At 38.7% G+C, this 24833-nt stretch overlaps 1 protein-coding gene across 3 annotated transcripts in view; it reads right to left on the reverse strand.

The window, feature by feature from the left end:
- UNKL (unk like zinc finger) overlaps nucleotides 1–24833 on the reverse strand; it is a 128318-nt gene that overhangs the window by 74382 nt on the left and 29103 nt on the right. For all 3 annotated transcript variants that reach the window (XM_036737684.1, XM_036737686.1, XM_036737685.1), the window contains exons 3-5: nucleotides 17496–17672; nucleotides 16804–16937; nucleotides 6138–6273 (exon numbers count right to left, since the gene is read on the reverse strand). In XM_036737684.1, the coding sequence (XP_036593579.1) occupies nucleotides 6138–6273; nucleotides 16804–16937; nucleotides 17496–17672 (447 nt within the window). The remainder of the gene's footprint in view (nucleotides 1–6137; nucleotides 6274–16803; nucleotides 16938–17495; nucleotides 17673–24833) is intronic.

Below are 24833 nucleotides of genomic sequence, written 5' to 3' on the forward strand. Positions count from 1 at the left end.
GCTAGCCCCAGGTGTGCTACCAAGAGCAGTGGGGGCAAGAAGGAACCAGCACACACCTGATGAGTGCAGAAGCAGTGGATTAGAAAGCCCCTGGTTGTGGGTACTTACAGGAGGTTGGAGGTTTGGCTTTGGTTCCAGGCTAGAGGGCAGAACTGAAGATCTGGGGCAAGAGGCACCATTTCCCATACCCCAGGACTAAAGGTGATTGCAAAAATCAAGCTATTACCACGAAAAATACACAGGTACAGAGAAATAATACAACCATAGAAAGTTATTATGGGAATAGAAATGATGGGGTTCATCTTCAGAGGACGATATTGAAGAAACCCCCAAAGAGTAATGTCAAATAGTTACCTGCCCAAAAAGAATTTATAGAAGATCTTAAAAAAGACTTTAAAAATCAAATGACAGAGATGGAGGAAAAACTTAAAAAAAAAAAAAAAAAAGAACAATCCCAGAAAAACAAGAAGGTTATGAAAGGAAAGTCAACCAATTAGAAAAGGAAATCCAGACTCTTAAGGAAGAAAACGACAGCTTGGAAATTAGAATTGGGTAAAGTAAAGCCAGTGAAATTATAAGAGATCAAGAGACAATTAAACAAAATATAAATAATGAAAAAACAGAAGAAAAAGTGAAACATCTTACAAGAAAAACAACAAAATAAAGGGGGCAGAGTCAAGATGGCAGCTGGAAAGCAGGGACTTGACTAGGGCTCTCCCCCAGGACCCTCCAAACACCGATAAAAAATGGCTCAGAACAAATTCTAGAACTGCAGAACCCACAAAATAGCAGAGGGAAGCAGGGCTCCAGCCCAGGACAGCCTGGATGGTCTCTGGGTAAGGTCTATCGAGCATGGAGCTGGGAGCAAAGTGGAGTAGAGCCCAGCATGGACCAACCAGACTGGGAGCTGGGCAGAACAAGCCCTAACACCCTGACTCAGTGAGCTGTGGCGGTTACCAGACTTCTCAGCCCACAAACACCAAAGACAACAGAGGTTAGTGGGAAAAGCTTCAGGGGACAGAGGGAAAGGAGCTCGCATTCAGCCACTGCCCTGGCAGCAGTAGAGATGGTGCAGCTACAGAACAACAGCTGCAGTTGCTTCCAGCCCCAGCCCACCTGGTTGGAGGAAGTAAGTGGCAGATCAGAGTAGGAGTGTAGAGCCTGTTTAAGATATGAGTCCAGTCTGGGTTGGCAGTTCTTGGGGGAGGAGGAGCTCTGGTGTGGCAGAGCTTGCTGTATAGAAATAGCTCTGAAAACAACAGTGCATCCCCTCAAGCTTGGAACAAAGTACCCTCTACTCTACAAGCAGTCATACCCCAACAAAAAACTCAAGGGTCAAGTAAGTTGGCTGGGAACATGGCCAGGCAGCAAAAACGCTCTCAGATTCAGACTCAGACTTTGGAATCTTTCTTTGCTGACAAAGAAGACCAAAACATACAGCCTGAGGAAGTCAATAAAGTCAAAGAGCCTATATCAAAAGCCTCCAAGAAAAACATGAACTGGTCTCAGGCCATGGAAGAGCTCAAAAAGGAGTTGGAAAAGCAAGTTAGAGAAGTAGAGGAAAAATTGGGAAGAGAAATGAGAAGGATGTGAGAAAACAATGAAAAACAAGTCAATGACTTGCTAAAGGAGACCCAAAAAAATACTGAAGAAAACAACACCTTAAAGAATAGACTAATTCAAATGGCAAAAGAGCTCCAAAAAGCCAACGAGGATAAGAATGCCTTGAAAGGCAGAATTAGCCAAATGGAAAAGGAGGTCCAAAAGACTACTGAAGAAAATAGCACCTTAAAAATTAGACTGGCGCAAGCAGAAGCTAGTGACTTGATGAGAAATTAAGATATTATAAAACAGAACCAAAGGAATGAAAAAGTGGAACACAATGTGAAATATCTCATTGGAAAAAACACTGACCTGGAAAATAGATTCAGGAGAGATAATTTAAAAATTATTGGACTACCTGAAAGCCATGATCAAAAAAAGAGCCTAGACATCATCTTTCAGGAATTATCAAGCAGAACTGCCCTGATATTCTAGAGCCAGAGGGTAAAATAGAAACTGAAAGAATCCACCAACCACCTCCTCAAATAGATCCCAAAAAGAAAACTCCTAGGAATATTGTCACCAAATTCCAGAGCTCCCAGATCAAGGAGAAAATACTGCAAGCAGCCAGAAGGAAACAATTTGAGTATTGTGGAAACACAATCAGGATAACACAAGATCTAGCAGCTTCTACATTAAGGGACTGAAGGGCTTGGAATGTGATATTCTGGAGGTCGATAGAGCTAAGATTAAAACCAAGAATCACCTTCCCAGCAAAAGTGAGTATCATGCTCCAAGGCAAAATATGGACTTTCAATAAAATAGAGGACTTTCAAGCTTTCTCAGTCAAAAGACCAGAGCTGAATAGAAAATCTGACTTTCAAACACAAGAATCAAGAGAAGCATGAAAAGGTAAACAAGAAAGAGAAATTACAAGGGACTTACTAAAGTTGAACTGTTTTGTTTACATTTCTACATGGAAAGATGATGTGTATGATTCATGAGACCTCAGTATTAGGGTAGCTGAAGGGAATATACATATACATATACATATACATATACATATACATATATATATAGAGAGAGAGAGAGAGACAGACAGACAGAGGGCACAGAGTGAATTAATATGAAGGGATGATATCTAAAAAAATAAAATCAAATTAAGGGACGAGAGAGGAATATATTGAGAGAAGGAGAAAGGGAGAGATAGAATGGGGTAAATTATCTCACATAAAAGTGGCAAGAAAAAGCAGTTCTGTTGAGAGGGAAGGGGGGCAGGTGAGGGGGAATGAGTGAATCTTGCTCTCATCAGATTTGACCTGAGGAGGGAATAACATACACACTCAATTGGGTATCTTACTCCACAGGAAAGGAGGAGGAAGGAGATAAAAAAAGGGGGATGATAAAAGGGAGGGCAAATGGGGGAGGAGGTAATCAAAAGCAAACACTTTTGAAAAGGGACAGGGTCAAGGGAGAAAATTGGATAAAGGGGGATAGGATAGGAAGGAGCAAAACATAGTTAGTCTTTCACAACATGAGTATTGTGGAAGGGTTTTGCATAATGATACACATGTGGCCTATGTTGAATTGCTTGCCTTCTTAAGGAGGGTGGGTGGGGAGGGAAGAGGCAAGAGAATTTGGAACTCAGAGTTTTAAAAACAGATGTTCAAAAAAAAGTTTTTGCATGCAACTAGGAAATAAGATACATAGGCAATGGGGCATAAACATCTATCTTGCCCTACAAGAAAGTAAGGGAAAAGGGGATGGGGGGAGTGGGGTGACAGAAGGGAGGGCTGAGTGGGGAATGGGGCAATCAGAATATATGCCATCTTGGAGTGGGGGAGAGGGTATAAATGGGGACAAAATTTGTAATTCAAACTCTTGTGAAAATTAATGCTGAAAACTAAAAATATTAAATAAATAAATAATGATTTAAAAAAAGATTTTTAAAAAAAGAAAAACAACAGATTTGAAGAACAGATCAAGAAGAGAAAATATAAAAATAATTGGAGTAACTGAAAGTTATGATGAAAAAATGAATCTTCATACAAAAATACAAGAAATAATTAAAGAAAATTGTCCTGAAGCATTAGAACAAGGCAGGGAAGTAAAAATAGAAAAAAAAAATCCATCCATCACTACAGAGATCCTACAAGGAAAACTCATAGGAGTATCATAGTCAAATTCTGAAACCCCCAGCTCAAGGATAAAATATTAAAAGCATCAAGATTAAAACAATTTAAATATGATGTTGCTACAATTAGAATTACATAAGACCTAGCAGCAGAGACATTAAGGGACCACAATATAATATACCAAAGAGCAAAAGAATAGGGGCTCTGGTTGAAAATATCATACTGTGCAAAATTAAGTATTATTATGAATGAAAAAATGGGCATTCGAAAAACTTCTGGAAAAATGGAAAATGAAGCAAAGTAAGCTAAAGTATGAACTTGAGAAAGCTGGCTCTTAACATTCCAATTTTTCTTTCCTTTGTTTTTTATAAGTATGTCAACACATAACTGTAAGTTTAATTTTCTTGTCTGTCTGTACATGTCAGTGGAAAAGGGAATTAATCACAACTAAAAGTGTAGTCAGAAAAAGAAAGATAAAGAAGCAAAAACTTCTAAAATGAGCTGCTTATGACCAGAGTCAGATTTTAGTAGATTTATTTTCTCCAGCCTGGCCAGTTAGACAAGGAGGAACAAAAAAAAAAAGAGAGAGGAAAAAAAAAAAAAAGATTCCTCATTCCCAAGATTTGCTGCACTGCAGGGAGAACTAAATTCATAAATCAGGATAAGAAACTGTACATCCAAGGAATCCAGCATGATCTTTTATTTTTATTAATTTGGTGGGTTTGTTGCAAATTGTAGTGGAAGAGAAATTAGGCTTTGAGGATGTTTTTCTCCATGGCTCAAATTCTCAAGTTATCTGGATATCTTTGTTCAGGATGCATGCATATCCTCTCAATGTACGAGATGAGGAAGATCTTTCAAGCTCTCTGACCTGGACTGTTATAAGAGGCTTCTAATTGGTTTCCCTGCATCCAGTTTCTCTCCTCTCCAATCCATTCTTTACACAGCTGCCACACTAATATTCCTAAAGACTAGGTCTCAGCATGTCACTCCCTATTGCCTCTAGAAGAAAATGAAAAATTCTCAGTTTAGCAGTGAAAGTCCTTTGCAACCAGGACATGTAAATAGCATCATAAATTAAAAAAATTATTTTCACAGAAGTGTGAAGGCTGGATTGGACAAAGATAGAACTAGAGGCAGGGAGACCAGTTTAAATTCTATTATAACCTTGGAATCAGGAAAAACCGGAGTTCAAACCCTGCCTTTGGCACATACTGGCTGTAGGACTTTGAGTGAATCACTTAATCTGTCAGGGCCCGAAGCAATTCTCTAAGATCACAAGCTGCGAAGCACATGTCCAGTGAGTTTCTTCATGAGGGTTTCTCTTAAACCAAGGAAATCACAGGTCCAGTGGTTCTATGACCATGGCACAAAAACATTAAGGAACTATGAGTCAAGTTACAATAAGGAATGTTGAAAAAGAAATATTAATGCTATCAACAAATATTTCTTGATGATCAGCTATGAGCAAAACAATACACTAGGTATGAAAGGACAAATTATGAAATTATTAAGGAGAGCAATAAGATAATCCTAAAAGGAAATTATAGGAAGTTGAAGCACAGAGACAGGGAAGATGGGAACAGCTAATTAAAAACAAACACATGGTGCTACAGCCTTTCTTATAATACAGACAGTCCTCACTTCATATAAGGAGACTGTTCCACAGATCTCTACTTGAAATGATTTTCACATAATGCAAATTAGCCCGTGGACATAGGAAAGAGAGAAAAGGAGGAAAGAGACCCCAGGCCCACAGAGGGAAGAGGCCAGAACACAGTTCAAGGACACATGGAGACTGGGGACAGAGAAGCAAAAGGAGGAGGAACATGAGTGGGCCAAGGCCATCCACAGGGGGGCCTGGCCAGAGCCCAAAGGAAGAACGTGCAGGGAGCAGACACATGGGGGCTGGACACAGACACAGGCAGGAAAGGATGAGTGACGCACAGTGTGGTACATGGAATCAGGGACAGACATAAGCCAAGGACAGACACATAGATGGGCTGGCAGAGCAGGGCAAAGTTCTCTTTCCTGCGAACTGGAGGTCTCAAGCCAAACCCCCATCCAGTTCTGGCAGAGTCTCTCCTACCATCTACTCTTCTACTTTCACTTGGAGAGTTTTTGGTTGTTGGGTTTTTTGTTATTTGGGGCGAGGGGGCGGGGGAAGGGGAAGTGTTAAAGGCCACAGAGTGCTGAGCCAAAGGGCAAGAACAGGGAGAGAACACATTAATGTACAGTATAGTTAACATAGGTTTGTGAAGGTTTTCTGAAATGCAGATTTCTTTCAGAATTCTTTACATAAAGTTGAATCTGAATGACAATTTTTATAAAGCAAGAACTGTGTATAAAAACATTTCTGAAAAAAAAATGAATATATTTGAAAGTGCTCCAAGCTCTTAAGGAGAAAGGGATATAGATAAACGAAGTTATTTTGTTATGCTATCATGTAAAATAGCTCACCTGTACTTAAATTTCCTGGGATTTCGTCTTCGATCTCTACTATTGTGATAATGCGGACAAGCATAGCCCTGACGACAGAGGCGAGGTGGCTTTGGACATTGTTCAGTCTTGTAGCCACCTAAGACAAAATTGGTATCTGAAAAAAATAAACAAATGTTTCATTTGCGAACAGCAACCAATTAATTAATATTCACTTAATCAAATTCAAATGCATTTATAGAGCTCCTGTCACTTACTACTACTGCATGACCTTAAACAAATTACTTAACCCCTCTGGGCTCCAGCTTTCTCCCCTTTAAAATGAGGGCACTGGATTAGCTGTCCACTAAAGCCTCCTGGAGTTCTAAATCCTCAATCTTATGAGCCCAGTACTATGGATACAAATAGAAAAAGGCCAATCCTATCATCATGAAGCTTCCATTCTACTAGCTAGTTAGAAAGTACCGCTGTCTCAGGATTGAAGGAATATCCTATGCTTTATAAACATTGTTCATTTTTTTAAAAGATGCCGAAATATGACGGAGGCTGAGTAGCTTTTTCATAGAAGAAAGATATTGGGAAAAAGGAAAAGAAGGTACTCTGTCATGATTTGTAGCTGTGAGTAATATATAATAAACCTCAGTGGGAAATGAAGTAATGACTACTTTCAAGCACTTTAAATGTCTTATTTGAAATTCAAGTATATAAAAATCTCTACAGAGGATGAATTCAATTTTATTAAGAAAAATATGTCTACTGTTTGCTCTCCTTTTTTTGTTTTCTTTTCTCTTTTGTTTTTGGGTTTTTTTTAATTTTGTTTCTTCTTTCTCATGATTCATTCCATTGGTCATAATTCTTCTTTACAACCTGACTACTGTGTAAATAAGTCCAATGCGAAGTTATATGTAGAAGATATATCGGATTCCATGCCATCTTGGGGGGTGGGGTGGGGAAGAAAATCTGGAACTCAAAATCATACAGAACCGAGTGTTGTAAAATAAAAAATCTTAATTAAAAAAAAACCAGAAAAAATGTCCAGTAAACACATAAAAGGACATGGAGAAGAATGGCTTTGTGACTAAAAAGGACTTAAAGGGGAAAAATCTAAAAAACAAAACATTTATTAAACAAACATTTTTGTGACATTATATGTGAGATACCGTGAAATGGATAGATTCAGTAAATGATGACTAAAGGCAACACAAGAATTGTCTACAAGCAACCTTGAAGCTACAAGTAAGCAAGGGGAAATTCTATGCTGGACCTTTTTCCCACTAACAGGAAATAATTGATGCTCTAGTGGAAATAACGGGGAACCCTGAAGGGAACTAAACCACTCCCTCCTAGGGTTTGTGATAGAGGAGAGAAAATTTAAGAATATTTGAGAAAGCAGGTTTCAAAGAGTTCAGAGGAAAGAAAGAGGCAGAATCGCCTGGGCTAAAATGCTTCAGAGGAAGTCAACCAAGAAGGGAGAGGAGATGTTTAAGAATAAAATTCTGAAGATACCCAGAGAGAAATACCAGTGAGGAGGAAGACCGGGATCCGTCTGAAGAGACTGATGTTGACAGAGGGGGAGCTCACCACACAGGTTGGATTTTTAAAAGAAATGTTCAGAAAACTGAAGCAAGCAAGCTCAGGTAACAGGGAATTAATATAAAAGCATGATGTCATAAAAGTGTCAGAAATGCTAAAACTTAAAACTACCTTGGCTTGAAGATGGAAGCTAAGAACAAAAAAAGATTTTTAGCTCTATTGAGAGAAAAAGAAGGGGCAGAGCTTTGCTTGGGGATAATTATAACTGGCTAAGCAGCTCAATTCTGATTTTGTTTCTGTTTTCCCTGCCAAAGATAATGACTTTTACCCCGGAAATGACAGAAGAAAAATGGCTAATAGGGGGTTGATACTCAATATAAGTAAGGAGATAGTAAGAGAGTATAAGTCACCTGGCCCAGATGAACCACATCCTTGGGTACTAAAGGAACATGGAAAACAGAATTAGTAAGTACTACAAGACTTGGGAGAAGACCAAATGCTGTACCATTTTCTTAAAGGAAAGAGAATAGCCAAAAACTGTACGCTAGTGAGTCTGACTTCAACTCCTGGGAAAATTCTAGACTGGATCATTAAAGAGATGGTTAGTGAATTAGCTCTAGAAGAGAAAGGAATGATTTACAAAGAAATGGACGGATTAAAGAATAGGTCAAGCCACTGTAATTTCACTCACATTTTTTATAAGATCACTAAACTAGCAGAAAAGGGCAATGTTGTAGTTATTGTTTACCTAGATTTCAATAAAGCTTTCAATAATATTCTTAAAGAGAAGGTGCAGATTAGACAATACAATTAGATGGATTTGGAACTACCTGGATTTTTCAATATGTAGCTGTTATGGCACAGCATACTCCAGGGGAGCTATACTTGCCCCTGTGCTATTTAACATTTTTATCAATTGCCTTAGATAAACAAACAGATAGCTTATTCATCAACTTAGCAAATGACAGAAAGCTAGCAGGGATAGCTAACATACTGAATGACAAGCAGTATCCAAAAGAATCTCGACAGGATAAAACACTGGGTTTTATCTAGTAAGATGAAATTCAATATGGATATATGTAAAATCTTACACTTGGTTATGAAAGAAAATAACTTTACAAGGTGGAGAAGGCATGGTTAGACAGAAGGTCTAAAAAAGATCTGGGGGTTTTAGTGGAATACAAACTCACATTGAGCCAGCAGTATAATGTGGCAGCCAAAACAACCCCAAAACACCCAACTAATTTGATGTTGGGCTGCATTAAAGGGGAAACACCTTCCAAAAATAGGGAGTCAATGCCCCCACTGGACCCTGCTCTTGTGTAACATAATGTGCTTAGTTCTTGGCAACAGAGTTTAAGAAGGATATTAATAAGCTAGAGAGCATTCAGAAAAAGACAAAGAGAATGTAAAGGGACTTGAGTCCATGTCATGTAAGAACTGGTTGAAAGAATTAAGCATGTTTATCTGGGGTTCATGACAGTTGTCTTCAAGTATCTCCTCTAGCGAAATTAAACTTGTTCTGTTTGGTCTCAGAGGGCCAAACGAGGAGCAATGGGTAGAAGCTACAAAGAGACAATGAGAGCTGAAGTAGAATGAGGTGCATGGAGAGGTGACAGATTTCTTCTTGGAGAAATTAAAATAAAGGCTGAACAACCACTTGCTAGGCACACAGTTAATGTAGTTTTTGTTTTGTGTACAGGTTGGACTAAATGGCCTCTGAGTTTCCTTCCACATTTCAAATTCTTTGATTCTTTCCTGAAATGCTAAATGTTTTTCATCTCAGAGGCACTAGGGACTCAATAGAGTTTTTCAACACGGGAGTGACATGGCCAGATGGACTGGAGAAGTAAGAAACAGAGGCAGTGTGGATGCTCTATGTTCAAGATCAGCCCATAACTCATGCTAGCTATGAGACCACGAGTAGGTCAGTGAACCTCTTGGTGGCCCACAGCAAGTCTCTATACTATAGATGAGTTGGAAAGGTATATCTTTATCAATTGGGGGTACGGAGGAGGTTTCCCACATTAGAGTTCCCTTAAATCATAGGTCCAGAGCAAAAGAAAAAAAAAAAAGAATGTAATGAAATAGGATTGTGCCATAAGAAAGGGTGACAGGAATTAAAAGAAATAAGGAAAAACCCATAAGAAATGAGCAGAACCAAAAGAAGTATAAACATACTAACTTCAACTACATAACTGTGTTGGTAAGCAAAATGGGCTCCTTAGCACTTAGTTCAACCAAGTGCCCTTGAATAGTTGGCCTTTGTCTCCTTTGAGTAATTCAGTATATTTCATTGAGCCTTACTAGGTGCTAAGCCCCAGGCCCAAACCCCTATTAGGTGTTAACCTAACCTATGTGGATGTGAACCTCCCAGGGTCCTAAGGGGAGGGGCTAACTCAAGAGCCAATCATAGCAGCCTAAGTTCTAGTCATTCAGACGATGCTTGATGACGTCAAAAACTCTGTGAGAGGAGAGAAGACAGCTTGGAGATTGAGACTTGTGGGAGCCAGAGACAGCTACAGCCGAAGCTGAAGATAAAGCTGAAGCCAAAGGAGCTGAAGACGCAGGAGCTGCTGGTAGCAGGGCTGACCCGCGTGTGGACCGAGGAGTGCTGAGCAAGGGCTTGAGGCCAGTGGGTAATCTTCTTACCAGAGGGGGGAAGCATGAATATGATTTGGTTTAATGCCATCATGTTTTTCTGTGGCCTCCTGGTTACTCTTGTGAGGCGGACTTATTGGGCCTGGAAGCTTTTGACCAGGATATCAAAATGGGGATGTTGGTTAGTGGGTCTGCCACCTTAGACCTTGAATAAATGCTTTAATTCTTCTGCTTCTACTTAGGGAATTCCTTATATCCTGTGGTTCTGAACCGTTCAGACATGTATATGATTCTCTTTGAAATCATAAATTCTGCCTTCCTAATACAATAACTGAAGACAACACTTAATACCAATGAAACTAAGGTTAAATCCAATCAACATTAGTACTACCTAAACTAAAAAGACAGCATTCATGTCTTTTAACAAATGGTAAATAAGAGAGAATACAGAGAAGAATAAAAGAGAATAAAACAAAGCAGAATTCCCTAAGATGGTTAAGTTGCAGAACAATTGATTTGGTAGAGAGAGAATCCTCACAGGAACTTCACTGCACTAATGAAACCACAGGTCTAGACAAAAAGACACGAGAAGCATATGGATTCACACACAACCATTCTCAATGAATTTTTTGTGCTATTTTGCTTAAAGGTTTTGATGATTTTTTTGTTTTTTTTACATCTGTTTTGCTGAAAATAATTATCATTTTTAAAATAGATAATATTTACATACCGCTTTACAGCCACAAAGTATTTTTATCCCATCTCCTCACAACAAGAAAGAATAGTACAAATACTCTAATAAAAACATGCGGGTAGAGAAGCAGTGCAAACCTTTTCTAAGAAAATCAAGGCTCAGGGAGGTCAAGTGATCTGCCCAAGGTAATTCAGCTAATAAAAGGCATAGACAAGGTTGGAATGCAGATCCTATTCAATCCCAATATTCTTTTTGCTATAGCTCACTGCCTCATAAAAGAAATAATGAAAACTGGAGTGAAATGAAATGAAAATGTGGAAGGTATTATTAAATTTTTAAAAATTATATGGTTTTCAGCTTATGCCATGATTCTATCAGGAGGGACACTACACCTCTACCAAAGAAGACGACCGACAACTCCTCCGTACCTCAGGAGGTTGCCTTCATAAGCTACCATTGCTGAGAAAATGCATCATCACCTGATAGCCAAACTCATCCTGATAATCCTCTCCACATTTATCAAGGCTAGTTAACAGATGAAAAACATTAAATCTGTTAAAAGGGCCTGTACTCAAAGTTTTTCTAACTTGACAGTAATTGCCAGAGCTTATATTCTATTGGAATTGGTCTTCAAAAATCCAGATAATTCCCAAAGCATGATAAAGCACCAGCCTATTTAAATATGAGGAACTAATGTTACTGCAACTGAAACATCTTGTTTCAGGCAGCTGGGTTGTATAGCGGATGGGGTGTTAGACTTGAGAAAGAAAGTAGAAGGAAATAAAGAATTCTGAAAGACCTGAATTCAAATCCTAACTCAAACAGTCGTTACTTGTGTGACCCTGTGGGCAAGTCACTTAACCACTCAGCCTCAGTTTCCTCATTTGTAAAATGGGGATTAAAAAAAAAGCACATACTTTATAAGGTTGTTGTAGGATGCAAAGCATTTTGCAAACAAAGCATTACTACCTAAATATTGTCTATTATTGTTATTATTATTATTGGACATTGGGAATTAAAAATCAGTCTCTGCTCTAAAGGAGTTTAATAACAATGATGATGGTGTTAATAATATTCCTAGCTGACATTCCTCCTCTCTGGCCATCTCCCTCCAATACTCTTCTTACCACCAGCCTTGCTCTGAAGGAGCTTCTACCCTGGGTCCTTTACTCTCCTGATTGGTGAATACTTCGTCTAGAACCCTATTTCAGGTAAGTCCTAGGTATAATTCACTTCACTGTCTCCTCTATGTCCTCCTAACCCATTTCCCTTTCCTTTGCGCCCAATCCCTATTTCTAAAACCATAGTCAATTAAATCTTGTCCTTGGATGAGATATGTCAATCTACTATACTCTCCAGACCAAATAACTCTCTTTGGCTACCATTCCCCTAAGTTGTTTCTCATTGTAATGTAAGCTCCTTGAAGAGAGAGACAGTGTTTGCTTTAATATTTATATTCCCAAGACTTAACACAACGCTTGGCATATAGTAAGCACTTAATACTTTCTCAATTCATACATTCATTTGAAGGTTTATAACTCATTTAACCCTAACAACTCTGTGAGATAGTATTATTTTAATTTTCCACTTGAGGAAAGTGAGATTAGTGACTCGGCCAGGGTCATGAAGCTAGTAATTATCTAGGGCAGGATTCAAACTCAGTTCTTTAAGGCCAATCACTGCTGTACACAAAACTGCGTTTCTATGAGGGAAGGAAAGGGAAAGACCTGTACAGAAATGAGGTGTGATCTAAAGCTGACTGTATAAAAGGCAAAGGAAAGGTTGAAAGTAACAGAAGAATAACTGAAGAGATCCTACTTCACATTCAGCAGGGGAAAGGGAACAATCACGATGAGGGAAAACTTCACGGAGGAGGTAGCATGTGAGTTAGATCTTGAAAAAAGAGAAGACTTTCGAAGGCAGAAAGAAGTACACACCAGTCATTGTTGTTAGAACAAGGATGTGTAGGGAGTGTGAGAGGTAGGATGAAAATCAAAGAGTAGCTAGTAGTTCAGTTTGGCTACAATATAGAGTGCATGAAGAGAAGCTAAATGAAAGAAGGCTGAAAAGATTGCTCCCATAAAGCTGAAGTGAAATTGTGAAGGGACTTAGATAACAGGCTATCTTATAGGAAATGAGAAGCCACTCAAAGTGTTTGAGAGAAAGAGTGCTAAAATCAGACAAGAACATAAAGGATGCTATTGCAGCATGTCCTTGGAGGAGACTGTAAAGGAGAAAGATGAAGCAGAAAGGTTATCAAAATAGCCCTTACCTGATCAGAATCTATTAGACAGACTTGCAATAGCCCTAGGCAGTAAAACAAAGTAAACTTTCCTCCAAGTTCAGTGCCTGGCTCACAGCGTCTCTCCCCTCTAACTCCTGCCCTCATTAAGGAACTTCAACACATACAGTGACAGTCCCTCAAGCACCCCAAACTCACAGTTCCTCAACTTACTCATTTCCTACAATCTTCTCCTCCACCCCCACCAACAAAAATGTTCGTACCTTTGATCTTGCCATGATCCACAGATGCTCCATCTCCATTTTCATGATCTCTGAAATTCCCTTACCTGATCAGAATCTACTGTCATTCCACCTCTGCCTTGCAACCCCAAACCTTGTTCTCCATCCACAGAGGGACCTCCAATCCCTTGACCCCTTTAGCGCTCTCCCAGGTCATCACCCCTGCACTAACCACATTCTTTTCCATTCCTCATCTTGATCCTTGGTGAGCCAATTCAACTCCACACTGTTCTCTTATGTCTCTTATTCCCTTATTGCATGGCCAAGTCTCAGTCTTAGATCACTCCTGTCAACTGCCACCTTCACTCCCATACATGTGCTGCTGAACAAAGGTGGAGAAAGTAATGAAACCATGCTGATTGCAACCATTACAAATTTATGTAACATAATCTTAACTGGGTCCTCACTAATATTTTTACACCTTCCTAATCACTGTCTCACCACAGCAGTTCTTCCAAACCTGTTCATCCCTCCTCAAATCTCTCATGGCTTCCTCTCTCAACTGAGACCTTGTCTCCAATTTTATTTGTTAAACTTGAGGCAATTTGCTAAGAGCTCCTTCTTCTTCCTCCTCCTTATCTCACATTGCCCTAATACCATCTGCCAATATCTCCTGCTTCACCCTTATCTTTCCTGGATAGGTAGCCCTTCTCCTGGCCAAGGTAAACCCTTCCATGTGAACAAGTAATCTCATTCCATCCAGTCTCCTCCAGTGGATCACTCTCTATCATCCCTCCTCTCTCACTTATTTCAGTCTCTCCCTATCTGCTGGCTGCTTCCCTACTGTCTACAAACATGCCTTGTCTCCCTGATCCTCAAAAAATTCTCACTTCATCCATCCATCTCCACTAGGTATTGTTTGATAAATCTCCTCCCTCTTTGTGGCTACTTTGAGAATGCCAACTACAACAGGTACCTTTCACTTCCTTTCCTTTTATTCTCTTAAGTTTTCTACATTCTAGCTCCCAACTTCATCCTTCAACTGAAACTGCTCTTCCAAAGTTACCAATAATCCTTTGTCAAATCTAACGGCCTTTTCTGAATCCTCATCTTTCTTGACCTCTCTGCGGGTTTTGGCACTGTCAATCACCCTCTTCTCCCTGATACTTTCTTCTCTCAAGGTTTTCATGACAACTCTCTCCTTGTGCTTCTCCTACCTATCTATTTCTTTTCAGTCTTTGATGGATCTTCATCCAAGTCATGCCAACTAACTGTGGAGTCCCACAGGACTCTATCCCAGGCTGCCTTATCTTCTCTCTCTATATTATTTCACTTGGTGATCTACTCAACAATCATGGATTCAATCAACTCTATACTAATGATTCTCAAATCTACATATCTAGCCGCAATCTCCCTGAAGACCTCCAGCTTCTTATCTCCAACTCCTTATTGGACATCTCAAACTGGATGTCCTGTAGCAATTTAAAGTCAACACCAAAAATGGAAATAGTTCTCTTTCCCCCAAAACCTTCCCCCTTTCCAAACTTTCCCATTATTGTTGCAGGCTCCACCACCCTCTCAGTGACCCAAACTCAAAGTTTAGGTATCATCTTCAGGTCCCCTCTCTCACTGCCCATACCAATCTGTTTCCAGGGCCAGTCAAATTCACCTTTGCAGTATCTCTTCCATATGCCCCCTTCTCTCCTGTGACACTGCCACCACCTACGTAGGCCCTAATAACCTCACATCTGAACTTTGTAATAATCTGCTGGTTGGTTTGCCTAGCCTCTCCCCACTACAAGCCATCCTCTACTCAGGTATCAGATTGATCTTCCTTAAACACAAGTCTGACTATATCACCCTCTATACTCAATAAACTCCAGGGGATCCCTATCACCTCCAGGATCAAACATAAAATCCACTGTTTGGCTTTTAAAGCCTTTTGTAACCTGATACACACACCCATTCCACTTTTCTAGTCTTTTTTATACCTTATAAGCCTTTTCTCCCACATACTCTATGATCCAGTGACACTGGCCTCCTTGCTGTTCTGTGAACAAGACACTCCATCTCCCAGTCTCAGGCATTTTCCCTGTCTGTCCCCCATGCCTGGAATGTTCTCCCTCCTCATCTCTACCTCCTGGCTTCCTTCAAGTTCCAGTTAAAATACCACCTTCTACAGGAAGCCTTTTCTAATCCCTCTTAATTCTACTGCCTTTCCTCTTGTCCTGCGTATAGCTTGTTGTACATAGTTGTTTGCACACTGTCTCTGCCACTAGATTGTGAGCTCCTCCAGAGCAGGGTCTATCTTTTACTTTCTTTGTATCCCCAACACTTAGCATAGTACAAGACATATAGTAGACACTCAACAAATGTTTACTGACTAGCTGAAAAATATTAAAACAAAAATAATATTAAAAATAAAAAAATATTAAAACAAAAATATTAAATGCAAAACTGAAGCATGGAGGCAATAATTCCAGGTGGCATATTTCAAGACAACTCCAAATAATGCAATGTGTCTTACAATAGGACCTGTTTCAAATAGAATGGTCTATAAAATTTAAGCAAAAAAAATCACAGCCAGAACTTCTTCCTTACACAAGTCTGGAACACCAAAACAACTGTCATTTACACCCTAGCAATGCAGAACAACCAGCAGATGGGTTTACTATTTATGTCCACACAATGTTTTTGTCATCAGATAAAATAACAGTTAGTGGAAAAATGTGCAGTGTTTTCAATGATTCCCAAACTGCTCACCACTACAAAAGCTTTGTTTTTAATACCAATATTCTCCCAATAATGCTATATGGCTGCAAATCAAAGGACACAATGATCTCAAAAAAATTAAGATTATAATTCCACTCCAAGGGCAATGGCAAAATTACATATAGTTGCAAGTTAGTTGCATACATGTTGTTACCAAGGACTTACATTTAAGAACTGGAGTAAAAGATATCTTTGGGAACACACATGACTAAAAGGTAAGGGCCAATAAGATCAAGAAAAAGACAGAACTGACAGTAAAGGTGAGTAGGACATTGATACCCTTGAGATAAAAAAAGAACAAAAAGGCCTCCAAAATGCCCTGTAACGTATCCATAGCAAAAGAGAGACAACAGTATAATGGAAGGAGTACCACATAGATAAAAACAAAGATTATTAATAATATTAAGGGTATAAAAATGTCCCTTTAATTCTAGAAACCCCCCAAAATGGTCTAAAAAGATAACACTGAATTAGTGCAAACATATACTTCCAAAATACAGGAAGAGTTTATTTGGGGGATGGCATGGTGCATTTCAATTCACTTTTATGATTAAGCCCTCAACAAAACCAACACAAGGAGAGAGAGCGCAAAAGGTAAGAGGAGGTTAAATGACAGAATGTTACCTTGCCACCTGGGATCTTCCCCAAGGATTTTTTCTATCATTGCCTGGCTAGCTAAGACACCAGGCTGCAAATCAGGAATGCTGTCACCACTGCCAAGTTGGCCATTCTGTAAGGCTTCTTGTGCCTGAAGTTCCCTAAAATCAAACAACAAGTCAGTTTACAAATATTAAATCTTCAGACTCCTTTTCTTTAAAATTCTTTAAATAAAATGTTTAAATTCATTTTATTATGTGACTCTTCGGAGCCCTAAGATCCACTAAAGACAGCTACTACCTAGTGGGTCCTGGATAGTAAAATTACTAGCAGGAACCCCGCCAAGGAAATCCTCCCCCCCATAGTCCTGAGATCCCACGTATAACCTGACTCCCAGAAGCTTTATTAAGGACTTTATTTCCAAAATAAGTATCAGAATGCATTTTGAATTATTAGCCTCTTTTAGGGATGTTATCTCACAGCCTAGTATACTTAGTAAATTCCCTGAAGTTAAATTCAGCAGTATTAGTAGAATATAATTAGTAAAACATAATATTCTTATAAATAATAAAATTAACTGCTTAAAAATTTGACTATTTAGGCAAATGATCATCAAAAAAAGTGATACCTAAGTTGGCTCTACTGTAGAAACCATTATAGAACAGTTACACAAATGAGGGGCTTAGTTACAACACTTGCTTGAAAAAAGATTAATTCACCTTATATCATATACTGGTGGTCTAAGATCAAGAGGGCCATGAGCAAAGGCACAATGGAGTCCATTCTTCACACAATGGCCACGAGCATCTGTTTCATGTATACATGTACCAGTCTTGTAATATCTGAGATGATACTTTCTTTCAGTGTCCCCAGTGGTCCGATGTAAATAAGGACATCTGCAAAATAGGGAAACAAAACTATAACCAGTTCTTAAGAGTCTTATAAAATATTAGTTCTAATTTAGATTCATTTACAAATTTGGTCTTTAGTCAACTTTAATTTTCTTCATCATAGAAGCTGAAAAGGAATTCTTCCACCTATGGGTACTTTTGATAATTAAAGCAGTTACTTGATCACTTAGCTCAGTGTAAAATTATCTAATGAAAATTATAAATGTATCACTTATAAAAGTTAAAAAATATTAAAATAGAAGTCAGTCACTTCCATATTAAATAATCTCTACAATACTTTTTATCCATCTGAAAGCAAGTTAAACTAAATCACTTAATTTACATTTCTTAGCATCAAAGAATAAAAGTTAATGAAAACACAGTAGGGTAACCACGGTTTTTATATTACTACTATGTCAATTTGTATGGAATAGTACAATTTGTCTTCCCTGGCCAAGGAGAAAAATCTCTCACCCAGACTAACACTGAATAGAGTGATTAACTTCAATGAGATCAAAAAGTGCCTTGTGACCAAAACAGGCAAAATGACGTATCTACAACCTGAACAATAACTAATTGGGCATCTGCCCTGAAAGATTTCAAACCAGTCCTTTCCCTCAAATAAGGTGCCTCTTAAGTTAAAAACAGGAGGCTCTCAGGTACTTTAGGGTTTAAAATAGGGGCCACATAAGGCAATTTTAAGTGAAAAAGCTATATTGAATTTTTAAAATAAACTTCACACTTTACAAACTATATTAAAATTTATGATTTATCTTGAGACATATTTGCTAAGCTCCTGCTATATGCAAGGTATTAATGCTAGGAACCAGAGATACAAAGAAAAAAAGAATTTCCTCTTAAGCAGCTTACACTCTACTGAGGTGACACAACATCTACACAAGTTAGTAAAAATAAAAGCCAAAGTGTATACAAAGCCATTTAAAGAAGAAGTGAGGACTTGCTATTAATTGGCTGATTCATAGAGTCAATCGGTACCATTCAAGGAAGCTAGGGATCCCACATGGCTGAAGTGAGAAGGGATGAAGGGTAGGGGTACTTGTATAGAAGCATGGGAGGAGGAAGATGGAATACAATGTATTGGAAAAAGCTAGCCAGGTCAATGTGACTAGAATGGAGAGTGTGTCAAGAAAAGTAATGTGAACTAACATTGGGAAGGCAGGGTGGATGCAAATGATGGAGGGCATTAAATGCCACACTGAGGATAAAAGATGGGGGTAGGGTGGGAAGAGGCAAATTAGGAGACTATTATAACACTGCAGGTGAAAATTGATAAGGGTCTAAACTTGGGGCTCTAGGTGAATAGAGTAGAGGCCTTGTGGAGACACAACCAAGACAGTTTGGCAAGTATACAGAGGCGGAGGGAGAGGGAAAGTCAAAGATGACTCTGATATTGAGAACCTAGTAGAACGTTAGACGGGTGGTAGCTTTGTCATTGGCAATGGAGGCATTTGGAAGACGGGAGGCATTTCATCACAATGTGAGTTTCCATTCTGTATATGCTGACTCTTGGGATGCGCCTACAGGTCATCAGGGGGGTATGTCCAGCATACAAGTAGAATGTGTGAATGAGACTAGATTTCTGGAGAGATTAGGGAGCCATCCATATAGAGAAGAACTGAATCCATGACATATGGTATTGTTGGACTGGGAGGGAGAATAAAAAATAAGTAACTTATGGAGAAAGACAGTCAGGGAATCAGATTTAAGGAACACAGAGATGGGAAGGAAAGTAACAACAGAGACTTAGGAATCAGAACCGGGAAGAAAATGAGTGCACAACGAGGAAAGTAACGTTGGACCTCCAATTTGATCCTGAAAATATGATTTCAATGGAAAAACAAAATCTTCCAAAGAATTTAACTGCACTTGTGTTTACACCATTCTATCTTTTTACTTCCAAAGTACTGATTATCTCACTAAACTTTCAGAAGTTGAGCAAATGTGAAGTTACAACAAATCTGCAAGTTAAAAAAAAGTCAGAGCAGAGAAGCTCATGCCAACAGAGTAGTGCTTTATTTATAAACTATTTGGCCCGAATAAACATAGCCTAAGTGACTGATTTTAAGAATTACCCCACAAAGATAAGCTTCTTCACAGAAGTACAATTTACTAAAAATGGCTGTGAAAACTTTTTGCATCAACAAAACGTTTTAAACTCCCTAAAAAAGAGCAGGCAGAATAGAGACCACAGTCTAACAGAACAGGACACTCAGTTCCTTCTAAAAGGTCCCAGGGCGATTGTTTAATATAAAGGTGGCTGTTCTCTGACTTATTTTCATCCAATGTTATTTCCTAAAGCTATCACTGCTGCTGCCACTACCCTTATTTATTTAGAATGATCAGGAAGTCCCAGGCCAGTGATGAGTTAACTGATATATTCTGAACTTCTCTATACTTTTTTTTGTTCTTTATGGTAGAGTAGATTATCAGTCTTGAAGTATGGAAAAGTTGGCTGAAATCATACCTAAGTAACTTAACTAGTAATATGGTCCTGGGCAGCTTACTTCACCTATCTGGCCCCTAGTTTCCTCATCTCAAAAATGAGGGGTTGGACTAGACAACCTATAACTTGACAGGTAAAGATACACCTTGCTTTGGACTCCATACAAGCAAAAGCTATATAAAATGAACATTTTGAACATAGCAGGAATGTTTATTAGTTAAAAGATATTTTGCATTAAATCTTTTTATAATACTATTCAATTCCTCTTCTCAATCCCAGATTTTATTCTATCAGAGATTCTTTAGCTGTTATTATTTACATGCGCTATATATAAAATCCAAAAAATAAAATAAAAACACTGAATACATGGCTTTAAGGAACTTCTATTCCAAAATACCTCAGAGGCTTAATGCCCAGTTATTTAAATAAAGCCCTTGCTCTTCTGTTCTTGTATTCATTTCATTTTGAATTAAGAAGCAGGGTATAATTTACCAGAAGAAGCTGAGACAAGAGAGTAAACAGCAAAAGAGTGTGAGGGAAAAGGAAAGAGGAATGCTATAGCAACCAAAAAGAGACAAGATGTATTTAATGTCAGTGTTCCAACGGATACAGTGCAGTTCAAATTCCCTCTACTATTTTTTGGACTTTGTCACTCTGACAATATGAGCCTAATCTGCCTACAAACACAACATTTCTTGGTACCATTTAACCATTATGTTAGCATCTCCAATATCAAACCTTTGAAAAAGAGAGATAGCGGGACTGGTGAATAAAGTGCTAGAGTTACAATCCAGAACACGTGGGTTTGAATTCTACCTCTGGCATTTGTGACCATGGGACAATGGGACACCTGTGACCATGGGACAATCAGTTCATTGAGGCAACTGGGCCTCAATTTTACCATTCATAAGATTGGGATAACAAAACCCATAATACCCATCTCCTAGACTTGTAAACATCACTACATAAATGTATATAAAAAATTTATAACTTTTAAGTACAATGTAAACATCAGCTATTATTAACAAGAAATCAATTCGACAAGCATTTATTAAGTGTCTACTAGGTGCCAGGCACTGGGCTATGCACAGGGCATACAAAGAAAGACAATAAACAGTTTCCACTCTTGAGAAGCTCAATCTAATTTAACCTCCTTCTTTGTAAGCTCATTCAATGCTGCTAATAAGCAACCATTAAAACAGTGGCCTTGAACAGCTTTACTGGCAACTCTGATGGAGTATAAGTCACCAGAGATATCTTTTCACTCAGGACCCATAGGATACAGCAATGAGAGGATTGGATCAGGGACAGTCTATGACAGTGGAGCAGGACCTCTATGTCTATGAAGCTAACTAGTCTGGACAAGGAATGAAATTTGTGATTTTGGCCTCACTAACACAGAGGTTTGCTTGCTGTACAAAAAAGTTCCTCCTTTTATCAGAAAATCTACATAATTAAAGCTCAGGAGGAGAGTCAAAGCATGATATACATTGCAGCAGATGTACTAGGTTTATGTAGCAGATAGTCTGTGAAAAGTAGAATGGTCTTGTCCTTCACCAACACATTCTATAGCATATAGTCTTTAGGGTATAAATTTGGTGACCTGATTTGTAGTAAAACCTCAAAGTAGGAGCACAGAAATGAAACTGAAATTAAACCTAATCCCATCATTTTAAAGATGAGAAAACTGAGGCATTTATAAAGGACCAATATTGGATTCAGGTCTTTTTCAACATTCTATCCTTGTGGTAGCAAGCCCCTGTGGCTTTTCTTTTACCATCGCAGTTAAGTCTACTTTGACTCTTAGTTATATGCAAAATTATAAAATCTTAGTTAGTTGATTAGCTAAATGATACCTGGTTACATGATTTTTTCCCAAATTAATGCAACTAGTTCAAGTTTCATTCATAAAAAATTACTTCAATAAAATATAATGCAAATTCAACATATTATTTATTTATTAAATGACCCAGTACAAGTTACATGTTAATCAAGTCGATTAAATGTACATGAATAAAAGAAGATAACATGGATCTAATGAAACTGAAAAGCTTTTTGAATGAACAAAATTAGTACAATTAGAAAAAGAATGGAGGAGACTGAGGAAAAATCTCTGTATCAAATATCTCTGATATGGTTCTGATGTCATAGTCATATAGACCACTGAAAGAAACATAGATACAAGCCATTCCCCAGTAGGTCAAATATGAACAAACAGTTTTCAAAAGAAGAACTGGAAACTATGAGCGAATGCTGCAAATCACTAATAATCATCACATTAAAATAAAGTGAGATTTCACCTAACACACAGGAAATTGGCAAAGACAACAATAGATGGGAATAATCAAATGTTGCAAGGGTTGTGGAAAGACTAACACTAATGCATTGTTAGAAGAGCCACAGATTGGTCTAACCTTTTCGGACACAATGGGAACTATGCTAAAAAAGACAATGAAACAGCCATACCTTCTGATGATGAAATTTCACCGCTAATTATACACTACGGAAGCCAAGGACAAAAAGAAAGGCACATATATACCAAAATATTTATAGCAATATTTTTGGTAGGAGAAAAAAACTAAAAATTTAGTAGATGCTGTTCATCTAGGAAAACAGCTAAACAAGTTGTGGCACATGAATGTATGGAAAATTACTGTGTTGCAAGAAACAATGAACATGAATACAAAGGAAGACTTATACGAACTGACATAAAGAGAAGCAGAACCAGGAAAACAACATAAAAATGACTACAACAACACAAATGTAACAAAAAAATTTTTTAAAGTGAATGCTGCAAAATTAGAATGATTAAACTTAGCTCCAAAGAACTTCCTTGCAGAAGTAAAGGACAATGCAAAAGTAAAGTATTAAAGAACTATGGGTGTTGTTAGTTTTACTGAACTGGGTCTATCTTCCTCTCTCTCTCTTTTTTTTTTATTATTTTAAAACACTGTTCTTTGGGAGGTAAAAAAGAGGGAAATGTTGAGTAATACATGAGACATTAAAACAATACATACACATACACATATGTGTATATTAAAATGCATGAAATGGGGGGGGGGGGGTGAAGCCAAGATGGCACCTGGAAAGCAGGGACTTGCTTAAGCTCTCCCCGTAATCCCTCCAAACACCTGTAAAAAACGGCTCTGAACAAATTCTAGAGCTGCAGAACCCACAAAATAGCAGAGGGAAGCAAGTCTCTAGCCCAGGCAAGCCTAGATGGTCGATGGGAAGGGTCTATCGCACAGTTCTGGGAGCAAAGCACAGCCCAGCATGGGCCACACCAGGACAGATCAAACTGCAAGTGGGTCAGAGCAGGCCTTAGGGCCATGAATCATTGAGCTGTGGCAGTTACCAGACTTCTCAACCCACAAACGCCAAAGACGATGGAGCAGATTAGTGGGAAAACTGCTAGATCGGGTTAGGGAGCTGTCCGGCCTCAGCCGTGGGGGTGCCGGAGGTGCTGCGGCGGTGGCCACAGCAGCAGCAGGAAGCTGCTGCAGCTGCTTCCAGAGCTTCAGCATCAGCTGCTTCTGGAGTCTCTGGCTCACACAGTGGGAAGAATCAAGTGGCAGACCAGAGGGGGAGTGTAGAGCTTGCTTTGCCCTGCTTGGATCTGGGTTGCAATCCTGGTTGGTGGTTCTTAGGGGAGGAGGAGTGTTGTTGTGACAGAGCTTGCAGTGACAGTGGAGTAGAAGTAGCTCTCAAAACAGCAGCACAGCCCCTAAAGCTTGGGACAAAACACTCTCTACTCTACAAGCAGTCATACCCCAATGAAAAACTCAAAGGTCAAGTAGTTGGCTGGGAACATAGCCAGGCAGCGAAAAAGGACACAGACTCAGGCTCTAGAATTTTTTTTGGTGACAAAGAAGATCAAAATATACAGCCAGAAGAAGTCAACAAAGTCAAAGAGCCTACATCAAAAGCCTCCAAAAAAAATATGAATTGGTCTCAGGCCATGGAAGAGCTCAAAAAGGAGTTGGAAAAGCAAGTAAGAGAAGTAGAGGAAAAATTGGGACGAGAAATGAGAGTGATGCAAGAAAACCATGAAAAACAAGTCAATGACTTGCTAAAGGAGACCCAAAAAAATACTGAAGAAAATAACACCTTAAAAAATAGACTAAGTCAAATGTCAAAAGAGCTCCAAAAAGCCAATGAGGAGAAGGCAGAATTAGCCAAATGGAAAAGGAGGTCCAAAAGACTACTGAAGAAAATATCACCTTAAAAATTAGACTGGAGCAAGTGGAAGCAAGTGACTTTATGAGAAATCAAGATATTATAAAACAGAACCAAAGGAATGAAAAAGTGGAACACAATGTGAAATATCTCATTGGAAAAACCACTGACATGGAGAACAGATCCAGGAGAGATAATTTAAAAATCACTGGACTACTTGAAAGCCATGATCAAAAAAAGAGCCTAGACAACATCTTTCAAGAAATTATCAAGCAGAACTGCCCTGCTATTCTAGAACCAGAGGGTAAAATAGAAACTGAAAGAATCCACCAATCGCCTCTTGAAAAAGATCCCCAAAAGAAAACTCCTGGGAATACTGTCGCCAAATTCCAGAGCTCCCAGATCAAGGAGAAAATACTAAAAGCAGCTAGAAAGAAACAATTCAAGTATTGTGGAAACACAATCAGGATAACACAAGATCTAGCAGCATCTACATTAAGGGACTGAAGGGCTTGGAATATGATATT

Source organism: Trichosurus vulpecula, chromosome 9 (genome assembly GCF_011100635.1).
Source record: "Trichosurus vulpecula isolate mTriVul1 chromosome 9, mTriVul1.pri, whole genome shotgun sequence".
Lineage (NCBI taxonomy): Eukaryota > Metazoa > Chordata > Mammalia > Diprotodontia > Phalangeridae > Trichosurus > Trichosurus vulpecula.